The following is a 26,778-nucleotide window of genomic DNA, read 5'->3' as shown; positions in this document are numbered from 1 at the left end:
TTGAGGCTACTGTGTTCCTGGGGATATTCAAGACTTTAGGAATGGCTTTATAGCCTTTCCCCAATATACAGAATTCATTCATGGCATTTTGTAGAGATGTTTTCTCTTTGACATTAAGGAGCCTTTTTATGTTTATCAGTGTCAAAAAGGCCAAATTAAATCCACTAGGATTCAAAGTTGTATAGCTTTTGTCCTAAAACTATGAAAAAGTTTTCCTTAACACTTCATCATTACTTCAAATACTACATAACACTCCAGATGCAAATTACTGTAAAAATTCTAAAGTATTAAAAATAAAAAAACAAAAATAAACAGCAGCACTTTTATAAAGCGGTGTGCATACGAAGCCATATTAGTAAGTAGCTGCAAATCTGTTATCAGATAATCCCTCTGTGTACAGAATAAACATTCGGGGAGGTAATGGATTAAACTGAGACACTGCCAGTCGTCTGTATGCTGCACCAACAGCTTTTTATTCTTATTCTCTATTTATCCCTTGGATTTATTTTATTGAGCATTTAAAAATTGCAAAATATGCAACATATTGAAACACTCCAGAAATAAAAGACGTTTACATAGCCCAAAAGAGATGATGTATATGTGGCAAGAAAGGAGAAAATACTTTGACATAGTAAACTCTGTCCCTGAGCGAGTTACAGTATGTATCTTTACTGATGTACACATTTTATGGTCGCAGAGACAGAAAACATCAGAAAAACGTTTGACGAGTAGTGGGCATTCAGCCCATCAAAAGCTTACCAATCCTATCCACCTAATTCTTCCCTTTGAAAACATCATAACCTAACAATATTGACAAGATGCATTGATTAGCTGGTTACTGCTATGGAACAAGACCTTAACAAATTTATTGTTTGGCTTTCATAATACTTAAAAATCACCAATGACAACACGTTAGGACAGGGGCTACCAAAAAAATGCACACCAATTACTCTGCTGTGTAACAAGAGCTTAACAAAGGCTCTGTTTGTTGGGCACTGGGAGAGACGTTTTGAGCCTGACTTACTAAGAGGAACACCAATAAAGCCAAAAGATTTATTCTCCAGCGCAGCCCCTGAAACTCCTTACATATTTGTTATAATGTTTATCTGGCTCTCCTATGCCACTCAATGAAAGGTTTTGCTGTGTTTGTGCACCACGCTTCTGTAGCCAACTTGACATCTTCATCATTCACATAGCCCATCTAATGGGGGGTAGTCCTTCAGACAGGGCTGGGGCTGGAGACTGGCCTGAGTGTGGTATCTTTTTGAATCCGCAGCTTAACAGAGCCCATGCGGCGTTAGTGGAGAAATTACTGTGAAGCATATGGGTGACAGACGATATGCAGACTTTCAGTGAATTTCAGCAGGTTTCATTGCCTCTGCCCAAAGAAATCTCAGTACTGTGTGTTGTTTAACAATGGTGCAATCCTGCAGTGGAGTGTCCATGTTCATTTAACTTTGGCATCAACCAGACAAATGGCAGAATGCTGTGCGTGTTCAAACTACCCATAAGCCATTGTGAATCTAATGTATTGCATCAGCTTCTATTGCTGCTGTCATTTTTAAAGTTGTTTTATCCTTGTATGTCTCACTTGTGCCAACTCTGATCATTCCAAAGTGACTTTATTTTAGTAGGCCACATTGCAGAGATATTCACTTAACTCACACTTTTCAACTGTTATTAAGAACAAAAGAAGCCTTTGTTGAGGTTTTGCACCAAAGAAGTGTATGAGTAACAGATGCATTTTTGCAGGACCTCAACTAAAGTGACACTAGTAAGACTAATATTGGACGGCTATGTGAGCCTTCTGAGGCATGCAATCAAAATGGACTTCACCATGAACATCCTAACAGAGTGGGTGGGCGCGTGCTCTTGCCAGCACTGGTTTGATACTTGAATTCCTTTGGTGTTGTAGAGTCACCATACTGAGTCATGGTGATGTGTTCAAATTTCATCCCCAGTTATGAACCGGTTTTTAAATTGCTCAGGAGCTTCAAATTTATTATCTTGAGGTTGTCCTCTGAACATTAGACATAGCAATGCTTCATTTCAAGAGTCAACATTCTGGCCAGGGTGGCATAGTGGTAGTGGTGCTGCCTCACAGTATGGACACTGGGGTTTGTGTCCCAGGTCCTCCCTGCATGGAGTTTACATGTTCTCCCCGTGTCTGCATGGGTTTTCTCCCACAGTCCAAAGCATGCAAGTTAGGTGGACTGGCGATATTAAATTGGCCCTAGTGCTAGTTGGGATAGGCTACAGCACCTTCTGCGACCCTGTTCAGGTCTAAATGGGTCAGAAAATGACAGACTTTCTGGCCACCCAACATCCACGGATCTTAATTGTTTATGAGGAATGCATTAAGCTGGACCACGGCTAATCTCTATAGTGTTTGTCATCTCATGCATCGCATGACATCTTCGAGTCTCCATTAGTTTCTGCTCCACAGTGGCAACACCTTCTTCTGTCATAGAGGTCAAAGGCCTGTCAGATCCTAAGTAATCTTTGACAGCATTGCTTACTGGGACAGCTTGCTAGAATTTTTTTTGTGACAGATATGGTTTTTCCATTCCCTGCTATAGATCACCTGAGAGTTCTAATCCCCAGAAATGTTTCCACATGTGTTTTGTATTAATAATTTAGATTTATATTAATCTCAATCTAAATTATTAATTCAATGTTTTGGTTGTTTAAATTTTAAATGCATCGTGTCTTTGGTTGTTTGAATTTAAAAGTATCGTGTCACCATTTTGTAGCTTTATTCTTTTGTTCCTGGGTAGTAAGAAGCTGCACTCCAAAAGACACTATGCACCACATCATAATGCCCCATACTATGACTCAAAGCATTCCATCTGTTGACTCGCTTTATGGTTTTCACATCTTGGTTCTGGTGACAACTCCTTTTGTCAATGGCCTTTTGACATTTCTCATTTGGACTCTGTTCGTAATGTTGCTCTCTAGTTTTAAACAATGGCATATCAGAGATTTACACATTGGTTCTTTTCACAGACATTACATGACTTTGTGTTGGATCACAAGGTATGACAGATTATAGGACTCTGTGCTGACTTCCTAGTGCAATTCTACCTTTCCAAAGTATCACGAGCTCACCTCGTTTATATGACAGCCAATAAATAACATGCTGCCTGACAAAGCTGGTGCTGTACAAATGCTTTCCAGGTATGATGAGTTCAGACGCAATCTCAGTCCTTTTTTCTTATTTTCCATTCCATCCTGGTACATAAAACACAAGTCATCAAGCAGATAAGGCTCTCTACATTTTGCGACATTAAAAAACACCATGTTCCTTGTAGCTGCTTTATATGCACTTCATTTCTGGCACGGCGCTCAATGGTTCTCAAATCTCACATTCACATAAACATGCCCCTGCGGCTTAAGACAAAATCAAACCTGTTGGGATAAGTCACAGATAGGTTGGACTGAGCCTCTGGGTATGTCAGACTACGTGAATGGTGGCCATAGCAGCACATCGTGACTTATCAACTTGCTAAGATGATGCAAATGAAATCAAAGGCTGAAAATCACTGGAAAAGTTGTGTAATGTGACAGGGCCTTAATGTCAACACCAGGCAATTCAGAGTGGCCGGCTGCAGCTAAAAAAAGAAGCAAGTTGATCAGGCCTATGCTGCAGTCCAGCGGAGCCACTTTGGATACTTGTGAATGGTATAACAGGCAGATGTCCAGCCATAATACCTGGCACATCAAACACCAGGATGGAGAAAAAAAAAGTGATCTTGGCGATTTTGACTGTGGTGTCATTGTCAGTGCTAGACGGGTTGGTTTTAGTATTTCTGTTACTGCCTTATCTCCTGGGATTTTCACACAAAACAGCCTCTACAGTTTACACAGAATGGTGCGAAAAGCAAAAACATCCATTGAGCAGAGTTGTTTGGACAGAAATGCTTTGTTGATGAGAGAGGTCAGAGGAGAATGGCCAGACAGAAAGGCTACAGAAGACTAGTCAAGTGTAGCCTGGTCTGATGAATCTCGATTTCTGCTGAGGCACACAAATGATAGGATCAGAATTCAGTGCCAATAGCATGAATCCATGCACCCAGCCTGCTTTGTGTCAACAGTCCAAGCTGGTCACGGTGGGGTAATGGTAGGGGATTGCTTTCATGGCACACTTTAGGCCTGTTATTACCAATCAATCATTGTTTAAACACTATGGCCTATCTGAGGATTGTTGCTGACCATGTGCATCCCTTCATGGCCAGAATTCACCCATCCTCTAATGGCTACTTCCAGCATGATAATGCACCATGTCACAAAGAAAAGTCATCTCAAACTGGTTTTATGAACACAACAATGAGTTCAGTGTTCTTCAGTGCCCTTTCCAGTCACCTAATCTGAATCCAACACAACACCTTTAAGTTGTGGTAGAACAGAAAATTTGCAGCATGAATGTGCAGCTGACAAAATCTGCAAAAACTGTGTGATGCAATCATGTTAACATGGACCAAAATCTCAAAGGACTATTTCCAACATCTTGTGGAATCCATGCCATGCAGAACTGAGGCAGTTTGCAGAGCTAAAGGAGGCCCCATCTAGTATTAGTATAGTGGTCCTAATTATCTGTGCAGCGTGTGTATATTTTAATCCATAAATGATGGATCTTGTAATTCACATCTTTTAGTGCTGAAGAGCTAATTTTTAGCTACTTACAATATTTGGTTCAGACTCAGAACCTTTGGACCATCCCTTCTATGTGGCTAAGATATACATTAGAACAAGCCCTGTTCTAAATGGATTAAATGGAGGCAATTTTTCTTAAAGAACTACATAAAGCAATGCTGCACATGTTGCCAACTACAAGCTACAACGAGACAAATGTGAGGCCTCATCACACCGTTTCCTGTGATCGAATCCCAACATTCATCTGCTAAATTAGACAGCACCATTTCCTGCTGTGTAAAAAGAAAATATTAGTGGTATGTTGCAGTCTTGCATCAGACTGACTTCAGAGTCCCCCTTACCGCTGCACATAGTTGGCAGCCACAACAGTTTTCTTCCCTCCATTAACTAAGGATTGACAAAAACATTTTGGCAATGTGATTGGGTGTTTTGTTTGGGGTTTTTTTTGCGGAGAATGGCATCGAGAGAAGATGTCCCTGCCATGAGGTTCTTGAAAGTAAAGCACCGAAAATTCTCCCAAGATGACAGGAAGCTGTCAGGGTTTAAAGACTAAGGCCACCCTGCTCATGTGCTCATTGCAGTCGGCCCATTGTTTCCAGTGTCTGGGCTCGCTGAAATAACTTTTTTAACATCTCTGAGCACAAAGATCATCCAGTTCTAGGAACGCTTTTGGGAAGGCGGATAAAAGAGGATAACAGACGCTGACTGTTGGATTTATTGGTGCTCAAAGGCACTCATGTAAGAGCCAGGGCATAAAGGGAGGGGTACCTTCTTTGTAAGTGTTCCACTTTCTTTAGTGTAAAATTAAATTGACTATGATAATGGACTCTCAGTGTTTATTCTGCTTCTAAACCTGTCTGTGGTTAGAGAGGGAGTGCCTGCATTCCATTTCCTGCTTTCTCGTCTTTCCTAATCTAAAGAATTAAAGCAAAAGGCGAGGGGGGTGGACAGGATCATTCCGCTGAGTGGGTTTTCGGCACCACATTTATTAGCTCTCTGACAGAAAGATTATTCTCAACTCCATGCTTAATGTGTGCAGCATTTGCTGTGGATGATTCAATTTGAATTCTGCTAAATATTCTTAACATTTGAGGAAAGGTGCATATTTACAGCCAGGCATTATAAAGAAATATTTTTTTACTGAACCACTGGGTGTGTCCAGCGCTAGACTGCAAATCATTCAAGCTTGTGAACAAAGAGGATTCGCAAACGAAAAACTTCAACAGGCTTACTGAACGAGGGGACCACAGACATATCGGACACCCCCCCCAGACTGACAAACCCACTCCTTGTTTTAGCCGACTAAAACCAAACAAAAAAAATTAACATGTGTCCACTTTTATTTCAGTGTAAGGACAAAAAGTGTGATTTTTAAGGCTGTGGTGCCAGTGGAAGCCATGTTCTGATTTTGTCATGTTGTCCCTCAAGCCATGTTAAAGCTGGCATGTCAGGATAGTCATTCCTGTTCAATTGCTCTAATTTAAACACAGTCCTGTGCCAATTTATGGCTCCATTTGGTAAAGCATACAGGTTACTACAGTTGATGCTCTGTGGGTCTGCTGTGGGTCACTGCTGGAATGGAGTAGCACAAATTGATCTTTGAGTCTCGGTGTCCACACGCCAGGTCCATGTAAGGCAGTCGTTCTCACCCAGTGGATCATGGTTTGCCATTATTGGTTCATGAGTGGGTCGTCTAAGTCAGTGGTTCTCATGACTTGCTGCCGATGGGTTGCTTTTTGCCATTGTTGGCTTGCGAGTGGGTCATCTAAGTGATGGGCAACAGCATGTGATATGTTACCCCAATTTGCCAGATAAAATCTCATTACTGCCAGAAGGGATCCTACTCTGTTGAGCCCTTGAGCAAGGCCCTTAACCTGAAAATTGCTCTAGGAGCACTGTAAAGGGCCGATCTTGTGTTCTGACCCCCAAAGGTCATACAAAAAGAAACATTCCCCTTGGGGATTAACAAAGAATGTTAAGTCACATTTTTTTTTCTAAGTGAGCTCATTTCACCAAGGGAGACATCTGATTGCACTTATTTCACCAGTTGTGATTGAACTTAAAAAGGGAAAAATTGGGTCATGGGAGTCGGAACCATAAAACGGGCTGAATGCATTAGCTTGACAAACCTTAAAGAGCCCTCCAAGAGTCAGAGAACATTTAAAACCATGTGAAATAATATTACTACTACTACTGTGGCTGGTTTTGGCAATTTCTAGAACATTATTACCCTATCATTTCCCTATGGCCTACTGATAGAAGTCTAGGGTGGCCAATGCAGGACAATGTAAAGAAATATCAAAATGTCCATTAAAACATCTTGCGTTACTTGTGTTGTGTAACCCACATGTGAAATCATCCAGTCGTATGCTCACAATGTCCCAAACACAAAGTTTTGAAAAATTTTGTTAAACTAACTATATCCAGAAAATGCTCTTGTGAACGAAAACAGTCCACACTCAGGCACAAACAAGCATTTGAATTGCAGACCCGTCTGCCATCATTTCACCGATATTCGTAACAGTGAGCCACAACTGGAGTACCTGAGGATTATTACCGACATGCTGTGAAACTGCACTGGTGAGCTGACCTTCTGCTAGTTGAAACTTCTCATATATGACGAGGCCAATGATTGAGGCGGGTCTTCAGTTCACATGTTCAGGTGCGTCTAATTGCATTCCATTTTTGTTGCGACAGTGTTTTTCAGAAGTAGTTGATTTAACAATATTTTACTAAAAACACATGTGTTTGGAACTTTGTGACCATACGGCTGGATAGCTTGGCATTTGGATATTGAGATACAGATAATGCAGGATTTTGGAATTTTTACTATTGTTCACGGTTATCCAGCACAATAGATAGATAGATAGATAGATAGATAGATAGATAGATAGATAGATAGATAGATAGATAGATAGATAGATAGATAGATAGATAGATAGATAGATAGATAGATAGTCCAGATTTAACTATGCAGCTTTTAATGCAATGCAATGCCATAATTGCATAATTAGATCTGGATCACCCTGTAGATATTTATACAGTTTTGGGTGAAGTATTACTTTAAAGTTAGCCTCTGACATCATACAGCAGGGATGCAAAAATCCCCCCTTCATAAAGAATGAAAGGGAAAAGCAAGCCTTCCTTCATCATTCATGGAATTGTAAGCATAATCCCCTGTGTATGGATAAAAAAAAACATGTCATCATTTAAATGTTTAAGGTGAGCAGATTTTAATGAAGGAAGTGAGCTGATATGCCTTTGCTAATGCAGCCCTCTTCTGTGGTGTCACAGATTAACTTTGAAGCTGATTGGCAGACAGTAAATGTCTTGGAAGGCCCTCTCTGATGTCCCAGACACAACAGTAACCTGAGGAAATCGCATCAGCAGCTCTAAAAACCACATCTGAGTTTATTTTAAAAAACAACCCACCGACATCAACTAACCAAACATCTAGTCTGCCACATTGTTAAGAGGAGAGAACAGCACGACTGCCATAATGATCAAATGTGTCCTTTTGAAGAGCCTGACCAAAAATGATCAAATATGTTATTTTTCTTTTTAGAAGGAACAACTTTTAATAAACTTGATGCAAAACAGCCATAAAGGTAAGGTTGCAGGCTCCTAAATAAAATTGTCAGAGAAAGCAGTTACATAATTTTGAGGAAAAAGTTTGTGAAACCTTTAGGATTTTCTGATCATTATCTGACATAACACTGTTGTGGATGGCTGAAGTCTGCTCTGACAGTACCAGACATAAAGCAGGAACTAACACATGATGGGGAGCCAGTCCATTGCTGGATCAAATTGCTCTTTTACCTGTTCTCAATGTACTGTCCAGGTAACCAGATGACAATTTTTCCTATCCTCCAGTGTCCAACACTGGTGTTCCTAATGATTATTTTGTAGAGAGTTGCCATACTGTGCTGAGAAGCCATGCTGTTTAATGGAGTCTACTGAGGGCTGAGAGGAGGCTCAGCAGTCTCATCATTAGTAGGATGGTGTATATAACTGAGTATTTGCCAGCGGCTACGGTGGCAGACAGGAAGTGCAATGAGTACAACCAGGTTCAGATGAAGGACAGTCAGCTGTCCCTGTGATGGTGAAGAGAAAGCAGCTTGGAAACCATGGCTGTGGAACACCGTCAAAGGTGCAAACTGATGGAAGGTGCTAGTGGCACAACACATCCAATAGGATGGAAGGTTGGGGTGTCATAATACATTTACACTGCACAATCCCAGTATCATCAGATCTGTCACAATATGCCTAAATTTAGCAAGTTGATGACAATTATGCTGGGACTGAAGATACTGGTGCTGGACATACACAGTACAGAATATTTTAATGTGTTTGGTGCATTGTGAATGTTTCACTTTTAGTTCATTTCTTTTGAAGGATTTGATCTTCAGTGTTGGGGTAAGGTGTTAAAAGTGCGTTACATAGTCAGATAGTAATGAGTAACACAACTCAATACTTGTTTCCTTGAAGTTAACATACATGTGTTACTTAAAAACACAGATATGTGTTGCTGCATGACTACAGATGATTATTTCAGCCAGTCAAAAAAAAATTCTAAGTTACTTTGTAGAAATATTGCTTTTTTGAAAAGATTCTATTTCTATTGGAGTAACACTGATAATGTGCTTGATCTGGCCATCTGGTGACAGTTAGTGAAGAGGTTAAGCATGTGTGTAGCATGCAACCAAGAGAAAAGAACTGAGCAAAAGTTATAAGCATATACATTTAGTCCTGCATGTGCTGAGGGGTAAATTTAATCCGACCAGTGATCACCAAAGCAGCACTGGGCATAAAGCGAGAAACCGATGGAATTTATCAGCCGGGAGACTTGATCAAAGTGCTATGTCTATGTTTGTGTCTCCCTCTGTACCCACTGCTCAGGGGGCTACTCTTTATTGCCGGAGCTATTCGAGCTGTGTGTTATATACAGGGCCCACCTAACTAATAAAGCTATAATAATAATAATTATATAATAACTAATAAAGATGGGCTCGAGAAAGTAAGCACAGTTATGGAGGGGTCCTAACCTGGTGTCCCTCAACTGAAGGGGAAATTCTGATTCTCAGTCCTAGACAGAGGCGGTGGCAACCGATTAATGTGACTTGGATCAGTCATGCAGCAATCCAGGAAAGTCCCAAGGGTTCATAAACCTTTTCTTGACCACTGTAAATTGAGCCATGACATAGTCATGACTTTAAATGACAAGATTTGAGGCCTGCAAATTGGTCATCTTAAAGACACCTGCAGGAATATTAAAAAGTCACTCTGGGAAGTAAAATGTTTTTTTATGGTGTATTAAATAGCAATAAATGGAGACAAAATTTAAAAAATCTGTAAGACAGTGTGAAAACCAAAGTACTGTTAATCTATGCTGGGCTTACAGTGGTGTGAAAAACTATTTGCCCCCTTCCTGATTTCTTATTCTTTTGCATGTTTGTCACACAAAATGTTTCTGATCATCAAACACATTTAACCATTAGTCAAATATAACACAAGTAAACACAAAATGCAGTTTGTAAATGTTGGTTTTTATTATTTAGGGAGAAAAAAAAATCCAAACCTACATGGCCCTGTGTGAAAAAGTAATTGCCCCCTGAACCTAATAACTGGTTGGGCCACCCTTAGCAGCAATAACTGCAATCAAGCGTTTGCGATAACTTGCAATGAGTCTATTACAGCGCTCTGGAGGAATTTTGGCCCACTCATCTTTGCAAAATTGTTGTAATTCAGCTTTATTTGAGGGTTTTCTAGCATGAACCGCCTTTTTAAGGTCATGCCATAGCATCTCAATTGGATTCAGGTCAGGACTTTGACTAGGCCACTCCAAAGTCTTCATTTTGTTTTTCTTCAGCCATTCAGAGGTGGATTTGCTGGTGTGTTTTGGGTCATTGTCCTGTTGCAGCACCCAAGATCGCTTCAGCTTGAGTTGACGAACAGATGGCCGGATATTCTCCTTCAGGATTTTTTGGTAGACAGTAGAATTCATGGTTCCATCTATCACAGCAAGCCTTCCAGGTCCTGAAGCAGCAAAACAACCCCAGACCATCACACTACCACCACCATATTTTACTGTTGGTATGATGTTCTTTTTCTGAAATGCTGTGTTCCTTTTACGCCAGATGTAACGGGACATTTGCCTTCCAAAAAGTTCAACTTTTGACTCATCAGTCCACAAGGTATTTTCCCAAAAGTCTTGGCAATCATTGAGATGTTTCTTAGCAAAATTGAGACGAGCCCTAATGTTCTTTTTGCTTAACAGTGGTTTGCGTCTTGGAAATCTGCCATGCAGGCCGTTTTTGCCCAGTCTCTTTCTTATGGTGGAGTCGTGAACACTGACCTTAATTTAGGCAAGTGAGGCCTGCAATTCTTTAGACGTTGTCCTGGGGTCTTTTGTGACCTCTCGGATGAGTCATCTCTGCGCTCTTGGGGTAATTTTGGTCGGCCGGCCACTCCTGGGAAGGTTCACCACTGTTCCATGTTTTTGCCATTTGTGGATAATGGCTCTCACTGTGGTTCGCTGGAGTCCCAAAGCTTTAGAAATGGCTTTATAACCTTTACCAGACTGATAGATCTCAATTACTTCTGTTCTCATTTGTTCCTGAATTTCTTTGGATCTTGGCATGATGTCTAGCTTTTGAGGTGCTTTTGGTCTACTTCTCTGTGTCAGGCAGCTCCTATTTAAGTGATTTCTTGATTGAAACAGGTGTGGCAGTAATCAGGCCTGGGGGTGGCTACGGAAATTGAACTCAGGTGTGATACACCACAGTTAGGTTATTTTTTAACAAGGGGGCAATTACTTTTTCACACAGGGCCATGTAGGTTTGGATTTTTTTTCTCCCTAAATAATAAACACCATCATTTAAAAACTGCATTTTGTGTTTACTTGTGTTATATTTGACTAATGGTTAAATGTGTTTGATGATCAGAAACATTTTGTGTGACAAACATGCAAAAGAATAAGAAATCAGGAAGGGGGCAAATAGTTTTTCACACCACTGTATTTTCCATTTATTTTCAGACTAAGGTCTCTTTTTGGCTGGTCTGCATTAGTGGTGGGTTCTGCCAGCTCACAGCTCCAGGTCTGTGGTCTCTAACTGTGTGGGGTTTGAATGAACTCCCTGTGCCTACATGACATTTATCCACACCACCAAAAGACATGCAGGTTATGCAGCTTTCAGCTGGCCCTGTGTGGGTGATTGAGAAAGCCCACCATCTCATCCGCAACGAATTCCTAACTTGTGTCCCATGCTTTTGGAATAGATTCTGGCCCCTCATGACCCCATATTGTAAAGTGCAAAATGAATGGAATGAATGAATCAATTCATTAAAAATTAAATAAGCTTCTCTTATTTTTTGAGAAATGATTAAATGAAACCTTTCAGTCTTGCTGGCAAACGATTCAAAAAAGCATGTAACTAACTAGTTCCACTTGTAGGGACCCCATGACAGTTCATCATTTTCATTTGCATCATAGGCAAAAAAATGGAATGATGCCACTGGCCATAGGAAATCACAGTCACCTTTTCTTTCCAAAGTGTCCAGAGTGTCACATGCTACAAACCTCGTATGAATTCATCACTAGCACGGGATGAAAAGAGGTGACTAACCCCTTATTGTTAGCAGTTTGTGGAAAAATGATGCTTTTTGGTTTTGTATGCTTGGCAGAAGTGGCCACTTGCATCCCATGACCAAATAAAGCAGAGGCCCTGCTTGCATACATGTGCTGTTGGTGCGCTCACGCACCAAATCAATTAAAGAAAATGAAAAAAATAAACATGGTAACATTCTTAAAATGCTTTTCTTTCTTTAATTTGATCAGTTAAAGAACATTAATAAAATCCACAAAGTAGCTACAGTACCTTCCCTCTCTTAGAACTCAAAAGGTTTACTAACCTGATACGTGGACACAGGTGATATATAAGGTGTGATAGATGTCTGAGCGATCATTCTGTTTGGAATAGTGTAGGGAGGATAAAAACTGGGAGAAGAGAAAAGAACACAACAACAACAACCACCATGTTACTTTGATTCTGCACAAAGCTTTAAAGCATTTCATTCTTATTCATCACATTGCTTCTCTAGTTTATTACAGAGCTGGGCAAACTAGGGTGGCCGTGGCACTGGCTGTGGCTTTAGCATCAGGCCATTCAACAGGCAGAAACTAAATTAGGCTTGTAAAGAAAGGCCTAGTTAATTGGATTGATTTGAAGTGCGATTTTTGTTTTGGTCTGCTTCACACAGACTTGTCATGCTGTTGAGACCATGGCTCTGGTTTTAATCATTTCCCTTTGAACCAAACCCCTTTTCTCTAAAACGTTTCTATAAAGCAGAGTGTTTCTCATGAGCAGCCACCAGCGCGAATGGTAAGGAATTAATTAGGACTTGTTGTTCACACCTCAAGCCGCTCATCAGAGGCAATGTGCTTTTAGCAAATGAGTGATTTACATGAACTCCATTAGAGTAAATACAGCCCTGTGATCTCGATAACAGCTTCAGAGAAGTCATTTTATCAATGCGCAGAGTGACAAGTGAGGAAGAAAGCTGGCCTTGAAGCAAGTGAAGTGAGAGCCTGAAGCCACTCCAGCTCCGAGTCTGCCCACCTCCTAGTATGAACATTGAAAAAATTCTTACCCATTTTGCATAGCAGCTGTAGTGGGATCATAGGTCAGAGTCATGCCAGCCTAAAAGAAACAGGGGAAGAACATGAGGAAACAAGACATGAGTGACAAACAGCAATGGCAGTACCATTGTAATGGCTATTGGATAAAAGATGCCTGTCTACTAAGTAATAATAATAATAATAATAATAATAATACTGAACTTTCTAATCTACTTGTCCAGTCAAGGCTATGGAAAATAATAATAAAAATAATAAAAACAATAATAATGAGGTGCTCATCCATCCATTCATCAATTTTCTAAATTGCTTGACCAGTTCATGGTCACAGAAACAGAGAACAATAATTCTTCAACAATCCATCCATTTTCTAACCCATTTATCTAGTTTAGGATCATGAATAATAGTGATAATAATAACATAATGTATCCACCTATCATTTTCTAACCTGCATATACAGGTTTCAGGGTCAGAGGAGTAGTAATTATAATAATAAAAAAAGAAGACAATGAATCCGTCCATATTCTAAGTCTAACCTGCTTATCCAGTTCAGCGTCATGGACATAATAGTAATAACAATAATAATAACAACAATAATAATAATAATAATAATAATAAGAAGAAGAATTTGTCTATTTTGCAACCTAATTATTCAGTTCATGATCAAGGAGAATAAAAATACTAATAAATTAATGCACACATTCATTGATTTACTAACCTGCATATTCAAGTTGAGCTTGCTGGATTAATAATGATAACGAAGTAGAACAAGAACATGCATCCATCCATATCTGAATTCTAACCTGCTTATCTAGTTCATGGTTTTATAATATTAATAATAATAATAATAAAATCTTCTCATCCTTCCCTTAATCAATTTTCTAACCTGCATAATCAGTTTGTGGTCACAAAAAACAACAATGGAGCAAAAATTTATTTTATTATTATTGTTAGTATTACTACTACTATTACTAATAATAATGATGATGATGCATCCATTCATCAGTTTTCTAATTTTCAAATTTAGTTTATTATTATAATTAATGGACAATAATAATATTTTTATAATGTGCTGATTTTAAATCATGTAAATAACATAACCTGTCATCCCAACAGCCACTTGGTCTGCCGACAGTCATGACCCCAATCTCTGCCACCTACTAAGTACGCGAAACACACTGAAATACATTCAGCAGGAAATAGGAAGTTTTCCCCAGAAGCCATGAACATTGCACATCATCCATAATGATAATATCATTTATATTCTGACGAGCGGTGGGAGCTGGCTCTTTTTTTCCCTTTCTTTTCTTTGCTGGTAGATTACTGATATATGTGTCTAACAGAATCAAGTCTCGCTATTATGAATGGATTGCCGCCGCCTGGCTTCAATAGCAGCCATTGTCCTAGCTGGCACAGTGCCTGGATCTCAATCCTACTGAGCACGTTTGCTATGGTCTGTACTGAAGAGACATTCAGCAGTAAACTGCACATCCTTCTAGCTGACACCATCTGTTTGACATTAAAAAGAAGCAGAGGAGCCAGGCCTTTTGATGGTGGCTATGCCTAGAAATATAATGCTCTCCAGTTTTTGGTGGGCTGGTAAACCAAGGTAGAATTAGACCCAATCCTATTAACACGCTTTGTGCCCAACCAGTCAATTCATATTTACTGTACATAAAAAGGCAAACAACTGCTCTGTGCCTAGACAAGTACACAGACTATAAGACTTGTCGTGTTTATTTGGTGCCTGTGGCCAGACAATGCCATTATGCTATTAAAAGTTATAAATATATACCACACACACACACAATCACAAAACGGAAAAGCTAAATAGCACATACTAATAACCAAATTAACATGATTTTACATCCATCATCACAGTCTTAATGGTCTCAGTCAAAAAAAAATGTAAAGAAAAGACTTACAAGTCTCACCTCGCCTTCTCTCGGCCAAGCTCTGCCATTCTGAACATATTTGTTCTGATTTTGCCTCTTTTTTTGTCCTCCATCTGCAAACTTGCATAATAAAGGCTCTGTGGGTGCTGTGGGCAAGACGAAACATGACAGATCAGTAAATGGCAAGAGAAGGCACGCAGCTTCCTATTATTATGAAGGCCTGGATCAGGTTATTTATTGGCGCAAGTCTTTCAGAGAGTGGCAGCAGCACTGACAGTTCAATCACTTGGCCAATCTTTATTTTATATAGCACTATTAGGCCCCCGTACCATCTGAGAAAATTGCAATACAGAATCAGATACAGAAATAATCAGTTTGATAAAACAACATAGCATATGTAAAATGAAAATGCTACTCTGACATATGCCACTTTAAAAAGTCCACAGCAAGCCTGTTTATATTCCTTCATTCATTTGTCTAGCCATTTCCTAGATTTGCTTAATGGCTTATTGTCAGGAGGGGTGGGGTGCAAATCCAGCAGCATCAACTGTAAGGCAGGAACCAACCCTAGGCAGAACACCACACAAACTCCCAATCCCTCCTGAACTTAAAAGCCCCTCCATCTATCTGTTATTAGACCTACACAGTCCAGTTTGGGGGTTCAGGGGATCCGAAGTCAGTCCTAGCAGCCAACCCTGAATAGGAAGCTAAAACACTGACTCCTACTGGCCAACTCTGAAGTCACTGCAGAAGATCACCTCATTTGTGTTTTGAATCAAACCAGCACTTGGTGAACTTGCATATTTAGTTCAGTGTCTAATGAGGCAGGTTCCTCTAAATCTAAAAGCAGAAGCCATCACCAGCAATTTTTGTCAAAATACAAATAATTTTAAAGAAAACATTTAATACCAAAAACAAAACATGCTGCTCTGAAAACCAATTAACCCAATGCAGAGTAACAGCAGCTGTGGACAAGGCGAGCCCATTGTAGGGCCCAATACTTACACACCTGCACTCACACTCGGGTCAATTTGACTAACCTGCACATCTGGGGACGTGTGAAGAAAACCCTCATCAGACAAACTCCACACAGACAGTGCCTGGGTGTGGAACCCTAACAAGGGCACAAGACTAATAATGCAGCAGCCATTCTTTGGTAGTAAATTAACAAGAATGAGGAGAGTGAAGGATACCATTGGTAGAGCATTAGTCATTTCCTCCCAAGTTGCTTCTCATTCTGGGTGTCAACTGCCTGTAGCCCTTCCAGGGCAGCCAGGGCACACCCCACCCCACTGGTGGCACCCTTCCTTTTGGCACTGGAATAACCACACGTCATCCCTGGCAGTACAGTTTCCCCTCATGCTCCCCTAGGGCTTTACTGAGCCCTGTCATTGCTTTCTGAAGCTTCTGTCAGTCTTTCCTTCCGGCAATCCCCCCTGTTTGCCGAACCACCCATACAAATACAGTCTGCCTTCATGTTTGCAAAGCTGATCCAAAATGCTGAAAGACAAGAGAGAGGAGGCTGGGGGGCACCTCAGCCTGTTAGTCTGTCTACACTATGATGTAGAGTGGTGTGTGTACACTACTATTTCTTAGTTTAAATAATATATAGAAAAACATCAGACAGCGTTCATTTAGTTTTTTAATTTTTTAAGTAAATCAGATCTCTATTGCTTTTAGGCTTACTGTATGCAGTTACTTTACAACTGTAGGAACTCCAGTTTGTTTCCCATGTAGGTGGGCCTGCATGTCCGTCCCATGTCAGCATGGGTGTTCACTCTGATTTTCCATCCACATCCTAAAGTCATGCAGGCGAATCCATAATCTTAGCAAATTGGGGGTAATCGCAGTGCACATCTAGTCTGACAAGTCTGCGACTCTCTCCATTTGACATCCAATGAATTCTCAGCCGGAAGTTCCAATGCATAGAAGGCAGTGATGTGGAATAAGCACCATGGGTGTTTTGGACCTCACAAACAGAGAAGAAGCACCTCTGTTTGATGTCTCATATTTTACATGCTATGTCAGGATGGAAAACGATAAAAAAAAAATAATAAAGGGCCGAGATTGCATTTAGACCCACTGTACCCGTTAACCCTTCGTACAGCACCGGCTCCATCAATCAGCACCCTATTGGTTTTCAGAAAAAGGGGCATCAGTCGGTAAATTTGGCATGCCCAGTGATTGTCAGTCATGTAAACTGGCATGGTCCAGTGACAATATCAGCAACTGCAGTTGTTAAGTCTGATATAGCCTTGCATAATGTGACATTGGCTATAGCATGAATGTTTGTAGAGATAAGATACATAAGAACGGAATCGGGAGACAGTTCATGGCTTTATTAACAGACAAAGATCAATACTGGGCAGAGGTGGTAATATAATAAATAAGCCTAGAACGTGAAACCAAAAATACCATTCAAAGAATGCAGCAAAGGAGTCATTGGTGCCAAAAATCTGATCCAAACACTAATAAGATGTCTTTATTGTATCTGCAAACTTGGATGGCTAAGAAGTGTACAACTCTGACCTTAATATCTTTGACCCTACGATGCATGACACTTCACACACTTCTATTTGGATCTTAACCAGTAATGGCATAGCAATCGTCAACAGAAAAGTCCCAAATAAGTGGCACCCATTAAAAAAAAACGTGGCACTGCAAAGGAACACATTTCATTTTAAACTATGTTAAAAATGTGTTGAAACAAAAAATAAAATTAAATATTGCAGTCCTTGGCCCGCTAAATCCCCCTAAAAATAAGATTTTTAGAGGTCAAGGAATAGCTATTAAAAAAAGGCAGATGGTAATGTTATTCCACACCCGGCCCTGTCAGTTGTCTACTGTGTCAAGCATACGTCAGTATTGAAGAAAACGGCATTCTCTTCAAATGTTGTGGATGCAGTCCTAAGGAATTAAAAAACGTTAGGAAACGCCAATATTTCCATAAAAATACATTAGAATAATAAAATTGCAAATATGAAGGAGGTCGAATAATGGGTTTCCATGGAAATGTAATACCACTTCTATTAAGCCTAATGAAGATACACAGCCAGATAAATGCCATGTAATAACATTATTAACTTAAAACATGAGCACTCAAAGTGTTTTCTCATATAAAGTAATAACTAGCCGAGTTAAAACATTATAATGGATTCCTCACATCGCATTGTAAATTTTACTGCGGACAACACTTACATTTGACAGTGTATTTGCAATGGGACTTGTTTTGCTCTGGTTTGCCTTTTTAGGCAGATCACTATTTGTGTCTTTTTTGCTATACTTGGCCCATTTTGTTTCCTTGTGGGGCATTTCTGTATATGTTGGGACACTTAGATATATTTTGAACTTTTAAAGTCTGCCCCTCTTTTTGGGCCTGTGCAGGCCAAAGCCTGCCTGTGGAGTTTGGGGTCAGACTGCTTAGGGTAAGGTCTATATTAAGCAGGATAGTTAAGGAAGGTCCTGTCTAGCTTCGTGGGATTTTAGGGGGCCTCATACCTCTTTCTATTTTGTGTGCATTTATTCATAACAAAATTGTAGTTTTGTGAACATGATAAACTGGCCATATTTATCACAATATGGAGCAACCATATCATGCCCCTCCCACCCCCCCTCAGGTCTGGGCAACTGATCACTGTATTACTACTATAGTTGCCTAAATACCTAATATACTGATAATATATTAATGCTTTAATACCTTAAACTTTCTCAGCTTTAAATAAGCTTTTGTATCACAAACTTACCAAGGACTCCGGATGGCATCTTGATGAATTTTCCATTGAAATGTGAAATGACAGCTTCGCACTTCTCTGTTGACTCCATTCTAAATAGGAACAATGAAGATTTCAAAATTACCTTTCTATAATATTTATATTTTATATCCAAGCACGAAAAAATATTCCTGAAACTGGTACCTGCCAAACAGCATACAACAAGAATAAAGTTGAACTTCTAGGTGGACACGTTTCGATTTTAGGATTAAATATTACCAAAATAATCCTTTTGTTCTTCCATTTCCTTTACCCACTTATTCAAATACCGGGGCCAACATGAGATGCTAGGCAAAAACCAACCTCAAATGGACACCTGGATTCATCCATTTAGGGCCATTCCAAATCACCAGTTACTCTAAAGGTCATGTCACATTATGTGACTTTTCCAGCGATCTTTCGTTGTAGCCTTCATTTATATAATTATGGTGAGTTGGAGGCAGTTGGTGGCACACTCCCGTGAAGCCAGTCATGCCCAGCAACTCACTCCAACTGGTCCACAGCTCACCCTGGCAAAATCAAACAGTGATCATCCAGAAGTATAATCCATGCAAAACTGCGGCATGGAAAATGGCCTCACAAACACAAGAGAAGGATGTCTATATGATGTCTCCTATTTTACTTACCACAGCAGAATGTAAAAAGTGTTGAGACTGAACCCATCAAGCCTGATAACCTGTACAGCACTATGATGGTCATGCACCACAGTATGGGCTGTCAAAAAAAGGGGTGCAAGCACAACTACACTGGAAAGTCTGCACTTGGTTGATATATTTGACCAGCCCAGCGATTTTCAGTCATGGTTCAAGATCGGATTACAACATTAAAACAATCTTGACGAGAACTGGCCATTCAGCCCAACAAAGCTCACTAGTCCAATCCTCTTAATTCTTCCAGAAAAACATCAAGTCTAGTTTTGAAGGTACCTAAAGTCCTACTGTCTACCACACCACCTAGTAATTTACTCCATGTGTCTATGGATCTTTGTGTGAATTCCTAATGTTTGTATGTTACCTTTTAACAATTTCACAACCATCTCCCTGTGTTCTTGCTTAACTCATTTTAAAGTCACAGTCTCAAGTCACTGGACTAATTCCCTTCATAATTGAAACACTTTAGTCATGTCTCCCAACATACCTCAGGACTAGAAGTTGCACAATGTGACATGTGTCTGGGAGGTGGGATTAAAACAGAATGCTGGAGAAATGGAGAAGGTGCAGACTCCACACATTCAGGCAGTGGCATTCACGTAATTCATATAACGTCAACTTTTTTTTTTTAGCTATGCCAAGATTTGGTGAATTCAAGCATTTCCCAACTTTACAAATGACTAATACAAGAAAAGTCAAAAAGCCAAAGTGTTGAGCAAAGCTTCTACTGGCATTTCTCTGGTTTCCTTTGCTTTTCTTTAACCGTTAGATAACCCACATGGACTTAAAACAACAGTAAGAGCAGAGCTGTATATCACCACAATTCACTGAGTATTATGGGATAGGATTATAAGGCGAAAAAAAGGATACCTGCATCAGCAAGAATGGGAAATCGGAGCTGAAGCCCCTTTTGGCTTACGATCATTTCATTTGATGCAATGCTTCACCGTCTAATGACCTAACTGAAAAGGCATGCAGGAACTTGAAAGATAACATATACCCTGGGGACCTAATAAACCAGTTTGTTTTAAGCATGAACATCAGAAAAAGAATGAGCATCCAATCCAAAGCAATTTGCTATTCAAAAACATTTAAAGCATTATGATAAAAACAAAATCACTTTCTGTAAATAATTAAACCTCACAGTAACACGGGCAATTGTCCTGATTGTTTCAGACATGCCAGGTTTAAAATGAGTGGGTGCTTTCAGAGCCTTTGACAGTAATGTATGAAGAATTTGTAGCAGGAATTAATAATGAAAAGCAAAAGTGAATTCATGGAAAAATGGGTAATCTGATCTCTTCTGCAAGACACTTGCCGAAGTTTGCACCCAGGGCTAGATTTCCAGGAATTCTTACATGATTTGCCAGTGGTTAGAAATTATTCAGCGGATTTGAGAACGTCACTTTGTTATTTAAGCCTGATGTACATGAAATGTTTTAACTTTTATCCCAAAACTTGTTTTTACTGTAATGAAAAAGAGAAATGTGTTCCACTTTGTCATCAGCAAGAACCAGTCAGTGCCCCGGCCTTTTCCACTTTATATTCTCAAATGGAGAAGCTGGCCGTGAACCTGGGGGCCCCAAGCTAGTAAATGACAGTTTATTCAGTTCAGCCACAGGAGAACTCAGCCCAGTGGCTCATCCTGTAGTCTTCAAGGGCATTTTATATGTATTATTTTATTTGGTTCATGTCTCTAAGTTAAGGACTTTGTTTTTGTGGTTTAAATTGACAAAGTTTATTTTTATTTTTTTATTATTCCGGGTAGCATTGCGTGAACAATTCAGCCACACTGTTGGTTTCATGGGATATAAGATGTGACACACATGTGTGCCAGAGCTCATGCAAGTTCACCTAAGGTAAGTGGTACCATCTCGGAATAACAGGGGGCTTCTGTTGCTAAGTCTTGTCTCCTTTTTTCCTCACCACTTCAAGAAATTGCACCTTGAGGGCAACGGAGCCAAAGAAGCCCTACCTATTCCAGACCATCCAGTATAAAAGGTTGGCACCCCAATTATTTTTGGATTTGCCTTGCCTCATCATTCATCCTGCTACAACTACTCAGTATCCCTCGGTAGACATATTTAACAATTTTTGCAAAGACCTTAGCGATAGTTTAACGATTGTTAGCTAGCAATTCTAGCAGGCAGTACTGTTAGGCTTCTGAAATCCTTTTAATTCCATGACTTTAAGACTTCTGCTTTGCTGTCCCGATCGATTGGTCCATATGGTCCTGACCTCTCCCTGTATTTTTTACCATGTGTCAGGTGTCCTAATCAGCATTTCTTCTCACAATATACTGAGATGGTTGTCTCTTAACATATCCAGCTTCTGTCTGTGAGGAAGCCTCAACTGCAGGCTCCCTCGGCTTTGCTCTCATGGCACCATTTGTCTTTGTGCGCGAATGCAGTTGGGCCAGAGGATTACAGAGTAGCATTTTCAGCTACCTGTGTTAAAGGTGAACTCAGTAAGTATAGCAGCACAGAAGGCTGCTCTATAATACAAAATCGCAAGTGTGAGTCCTGCCAGTGCTGCCTTCTTAATGAGGAGAAGTAGTTCAGAGGGGGCATCACCTCAAATGATGTATCAAGTAAACACAAATGGATCTTTGACCCAAATTTGATCAATGGAGAGGGCAAATGTAACAAGAGAGTCAAAGGCAGCAGAAGCTGATATAAAAAGCACCTTCACAGTTAGAAACCCTTGTGGCCGATGGGGTCCTCCTTTAGTGCATTTATGTTAGCTGGAACTTACTGACTCAGAGGCTCAGGGTTCGGAGCCAGTGTCTCCGTGTAAAGATATGAAATGGAGAGGAACAGAATCCTAAGCAGTTTTTCTAATGTGCCAGTATTGCTATCCACTGTGAGAAACCATACATTTGCTAAGGTCATAAACTGAAGAAGGGACAATAATAGGAATGCCGATAACAAAGCAAAAATCACATCGTATAACAAACTGGCTATTGTGAAAAATGCACATATCACTCAACTGAAAATTATTGTGCATGCCACCGACCTTGCAAAGCCAACTCCTCGGCTTGAACCATTGCAGTCACGTAGTATTCTTGTGGAGATGACCTGCCCGAAAGGTTTTAGCATATTTTCTAATTCTTGTTCATCCATTGACAGAGGCAAGTTGGAAATATACAGATTTGTTGGGTCTTGCTCTTGTTGCTGAAAATGAACAAAAAAATTATTAGTCATTAGAACATTAGAAACATTTTGATGAGGACAGGCCTGCCATTCAGTCCAACAATATTGGCTAGTCTTATTCACCTAATCTGTCTAAAGCAGCGTTTCCCAACCTTTTTCATTTGGTGGCACACTTTTTGTAACCAAAAATCATCCCAAGGCACACCACTCTTTTACTAACCACAAACACATATATATCTCATACATGTGCTCAACTGTCAGAAGGGGCGGGACTACCAGAGAAGCGGGTAAAAAAAAAAAAAAAGCATCTTCGAGATTTTAAACCATAGCGTAAAGACAGAACTAGAAATGTGTACGCACAAAAAAAATTCAGATGCATAAAACTGTGCGTAAGCAAAATTCTATGCACTTTCCCTTTATAACTTCCATTCAATGTGAATTTTAATGCACTTACATGTGCCTACAGCCCCACCCCAACTCCTCCCAGAATTTCACCTATTTGAATATGTAAATCAATATAAATAGCCAATATAAAAAGACAATGACAAAAGCACATGCAAAAGAGAATTTCAGTGAATGTGAAATGTAGGTCCTGCTCAGTGAAGTGGAGGCAAGGAAAAAAGTAATATTTGGTGGCTTGAGCAGTGGTATAAGCAATAAAAGGAAACTGATGATAGAGAAGGGCGGAGACCCTCAAAAGTTCAAGTTCAGAAAGTCGCACAGTGCCCGAAATAAAAAAGTAGTAGTCAGATATCAAACTTGCTGTGAAAAGGCGAGTTGCAGCCTGCCATCTGTGTGTTAGTACCACTGGAGGAGGTAGTGGAATTTTGGGTCTCGCACCATTTGAGCAGTGAGCTGCTGCAATTAATTGGAAAGACACTTATATACCTCTCCACAATATTAATGAGACGCATTTTCACATCACAGATAATTTTCACATTAGTAGAGTTGGGAAATACTGTCTATTACATAAGCAAGTTCATCCTCTGAATGTGCCTTTATAGTAATGTGTGTGCAGGTGATCACTCTGATTACATTTGAAAAACGCAGCTGTGAATTGCGCATTGATTTTTGCCAGTTCAATCAGTGTAAGGAAATTTTATATATCTGGATGACAAGCAGATAATACCATCCCATACACCTGGCGTGGCACGACACATTGATGACTGAGAAATACCCGATCAGTCAGCAAGTTCATGTTGAAAAGCTCCTGTGGCTGAAAACCTGAAGGTGGACAAAACTTGTACAGGACCAGGTAGAGCACAATTCCTCAAAGTCTGCCTTTAAAAGCTGGTGCCAGTTTAGCACACGGCTCCCAGAGGATAGAGCTTGGAAGTCTAAATCGACTTAGAAGCCAATCATCATCATTGCACCAGAAGTCAGTATAATTGGTAAATATGCACTCTCTTCTAATTCTTACATTTGCAGTGTATTCCAACAATGATAAAAAGCTGCCATGGTAGTTGGAATAGTTTGGCCATTCCTTGCATCATTATATTGTTACAGAATGATTACAATCAAGCGCTTTAAATTTGTAAACGATATGCAATTATTTCAGGGTATTTGATAAAGCCCGCATCATGGAGGCAAATATGAAAAAAAAAGGGAAAACACACAGAAAACACTTGTTTACAAAACCAAGCAGAAACGTTCATACGTTTGGTCAGAGGTGGCCGTGAAAATGTGTGTAGCTTTACGCCAAGGTTAGTTTTTATACATCTCGATGTGAGTGTGGAAACGGGTGTATGCAACATTTTTGTGTGTACGCACTATTTATACATGAGGCCCCTGGGCAGGGCCTTGGGGTTTATTAATATCTGATCCAGGCAGAATTCTGCATCTTCTCTGGGCACTCAGTTTGCCTTCCCAGGATGTTAATTGGCCCAGCATGAGCAAGTGCCAGCGTATTCGTTTGTGTGCCATGAGACAGATTGTGGAGTTTGAAAATTCTTGGATACATACGATGAAACAGTGCTGTCAAGGGCATTATGGGTCAGACGTGTTTAACAGGATAAGAATCTCGTATAAGTTAGCAGTAGGAGACACGGGGGAACTCAGGTATCCGTCAGCTTCTTCCGCAACCCAAAAGATGTTGATCTTGAGGAACACTCTGCCAACTGGCAACTCCAACTCCAGCTGGAACCCTAACACTTTATCACCCATATTTGTGTGTATTTTACAGTAGATTTAGAAATAAATGAATGGATGGATGAATGTTATTCTCCATTGCTCCGAGTGGCAAAATGGACCCTAAAACACTTGGAGATTTCAGACTTACATTATTTAAGAACTTTGACTGACTGACTGACTGACTTCCATCAGTACGTGGGAGACACCATGCAAGGTGCCATTAGCATCACTTGCTCAAGGTCAGAGCACTGGCTCATAACAAGCAAGTGCTATAAGAGGGTCTTACAGCTTTAGTCTCACCTTAAGAAGCTGCCCCTCTTTTTGATCCAAATAATGCAAAACCTAACACAGTATCTTCATGCTTTACAAAAACATTTTAGTCATGCTCTAGGGCATGATTTTAATTGGAATTTGAGAAGAAGCACTTGCAGTCCTTTAAAAATGTTTAAAACTTTCCTCTCCAGTTCCTATTACTGGTTTAATGAAGGGTCACAATGAGTGACGATTAACTCCATTTTTGTCCATGCCCTGCTGTCCGATACCTCAGCCAGCTTCTCTGCTGTATGTTTTAATTGAGTCAGCAGAAAATACGAGACATGAGATGAACCCATTGAGAACACTCCAATCACATTAATATTCAGTATAGCCTCACTTTTACAGTAACAAAAAAATATATAATCTGGGAGAGAAACCTTCCCCATGAAAAGAAAGTGTAAATAAATAATACTGGAACAAGAACCTAATTTAAGAAATAAAATAAAAAGATTGCCAAACGAGTTACAAAGCCACACAAATGATGGTGTTCAGCGGGGAAGTGGGGGCCTCTGAAATAAAGGCACGGCCAGGGGTGAACAAGTGTGAAGCTGCCTTCTTCTCAGCTAACCAACCGAACAAGGGCGATTACTGGAGCTGACAAAGTAGAGATTGGAGCACTGGTGCCAAGAATTTGCAGGGAGTCGATGCAGGAGAGTGAAGAAATCAGCCTTGTGTGCCAATAAACAATGAAAAGAGGTTAGCAAATGACAGAGAGCAGTCCACATTGGGGGGTAGGGAGAGGGGTGGGGGGGCACAGCTCAAAATTGTTCAAAGATGTTGTTTTAGCACAATGTAAAGAAAAAAAGACAGCAGATATGCTACATCAGCTACAATGGCACACTGCTCCTTTTAAACAGAAGGGAATTGACTCATGTGATTCACCCAAGGAAACCTTTGTGAGAAAAGACCTTAGCAAATGACATGCCGTCTTATTCTAATTAAAACAGAAACCATGAGGAACAAAGACAACGCATATTCCCCTCCTGCCTGGTGGCATCTAGTGATGCGTAATTTAGGGGCTGGGAGTTCAAATGCATAATCAATGACATAACATGACACCCTCAGATCTGTTTAATCTACTTCAGGGTTGCAGGGACACCACATCCTAACCTGGCAGCACCTGGCATAAGGCAACAAACAGCCCTGGACCGGGTAAAACAGCACAAAGCCCACTGGCACACACATCCACTCTCACACAGGGCCAGTGTGGAACCTCTGACCTACATGTCATTGTGTGGAAATCCACACTGTCATGGGAAGAATGTGCCATGCACTGCAACCGGGAGTGGAGTCTGAACCATGGAGGCAGCAAATGCCAATGACTGAACCAGTGCCCACCAAGAGTCAGTCACTTTTTCATTTAGCACATGATTCACAAGGCTTTGTCCCCTCCAAATACACTGAAGCCACATCCACGCAGCATTTTCCTTTCATTACTCCACAGTTTCTCTGACTAGATCCGCGCAAACTTCACACAGACAACTAAGTGTTGGATTTGAATCCAGGATGCAGAGCTTCATGACGAACCACTGCTAGCCACTCTGCCGGCCTGAAGACTGAACATAAAATAACGTCACA

At 40.3% G+C, this 26,778-nt stretch overlaps 1 protein-coding gene across 7 annotated transcripts in view; it reads right to left on the bottom strand.

Moving 5' to 3' along the window:
- LOC114655431 (RNA-binding motif, single-stranded-interacting protein 1-like) overlaps nt 1-26,778 on the bottom strand; it is a 510,690-nt gene that overhangs the window by 44,835 nt on the left and 439,077 nt on the right. For 6 of the 7 annotated variants that reach the window (XM_051930584.1, XM_028806409.2, XM_051930585.1 and 3 more), the window contains exons 5-9: nt 22,619-22,776; nt 18,927-19,006; nt 15,214-15,329; nt 13,303-13,352; nt 12,565-12,649 (exon numbers count right to left, since the gene is read on the bottom strand). In XM_051930584.1, the coding sequence (XP_051786544.1) occupies nt 12,565-12,649; nt 13,303-13,352; nt 15,214-15,329; nt 18,927-19,006; nt 22,619-22,776 (489 nt within the window). The remainder of the gene's footprint in view (nt 1-12,564; nt 12,650-13,302; nt 13,353-15,213; nt 15,330-18,926; nt 19,007-22,618; nt 22,777-26,778) is intronic. The other variant, XM_028806410.2, reaches the window with a different exon arrangement.

This window comes from Erpetoichthys calabaricus, chromosome 8 (genome assembly GCF_900747795.2).
Source record: "Erpetoichthys calabaricus chromosome 8, fErpCal1.3, whole genome shotgun sequence".
In the NCBI taxonomy this organism is placed as follows: Eukaryota; Metazoa; Chordata; class Cladistia; order Polypteriformes; family Polypteridae; genus Erpetoichthys; species Erpetoichthys calabaricus.
Note: the sequence above shows the minus strand (reverse complement) of the source record. Positions and strands in the feature narration are given on the sequence as shown.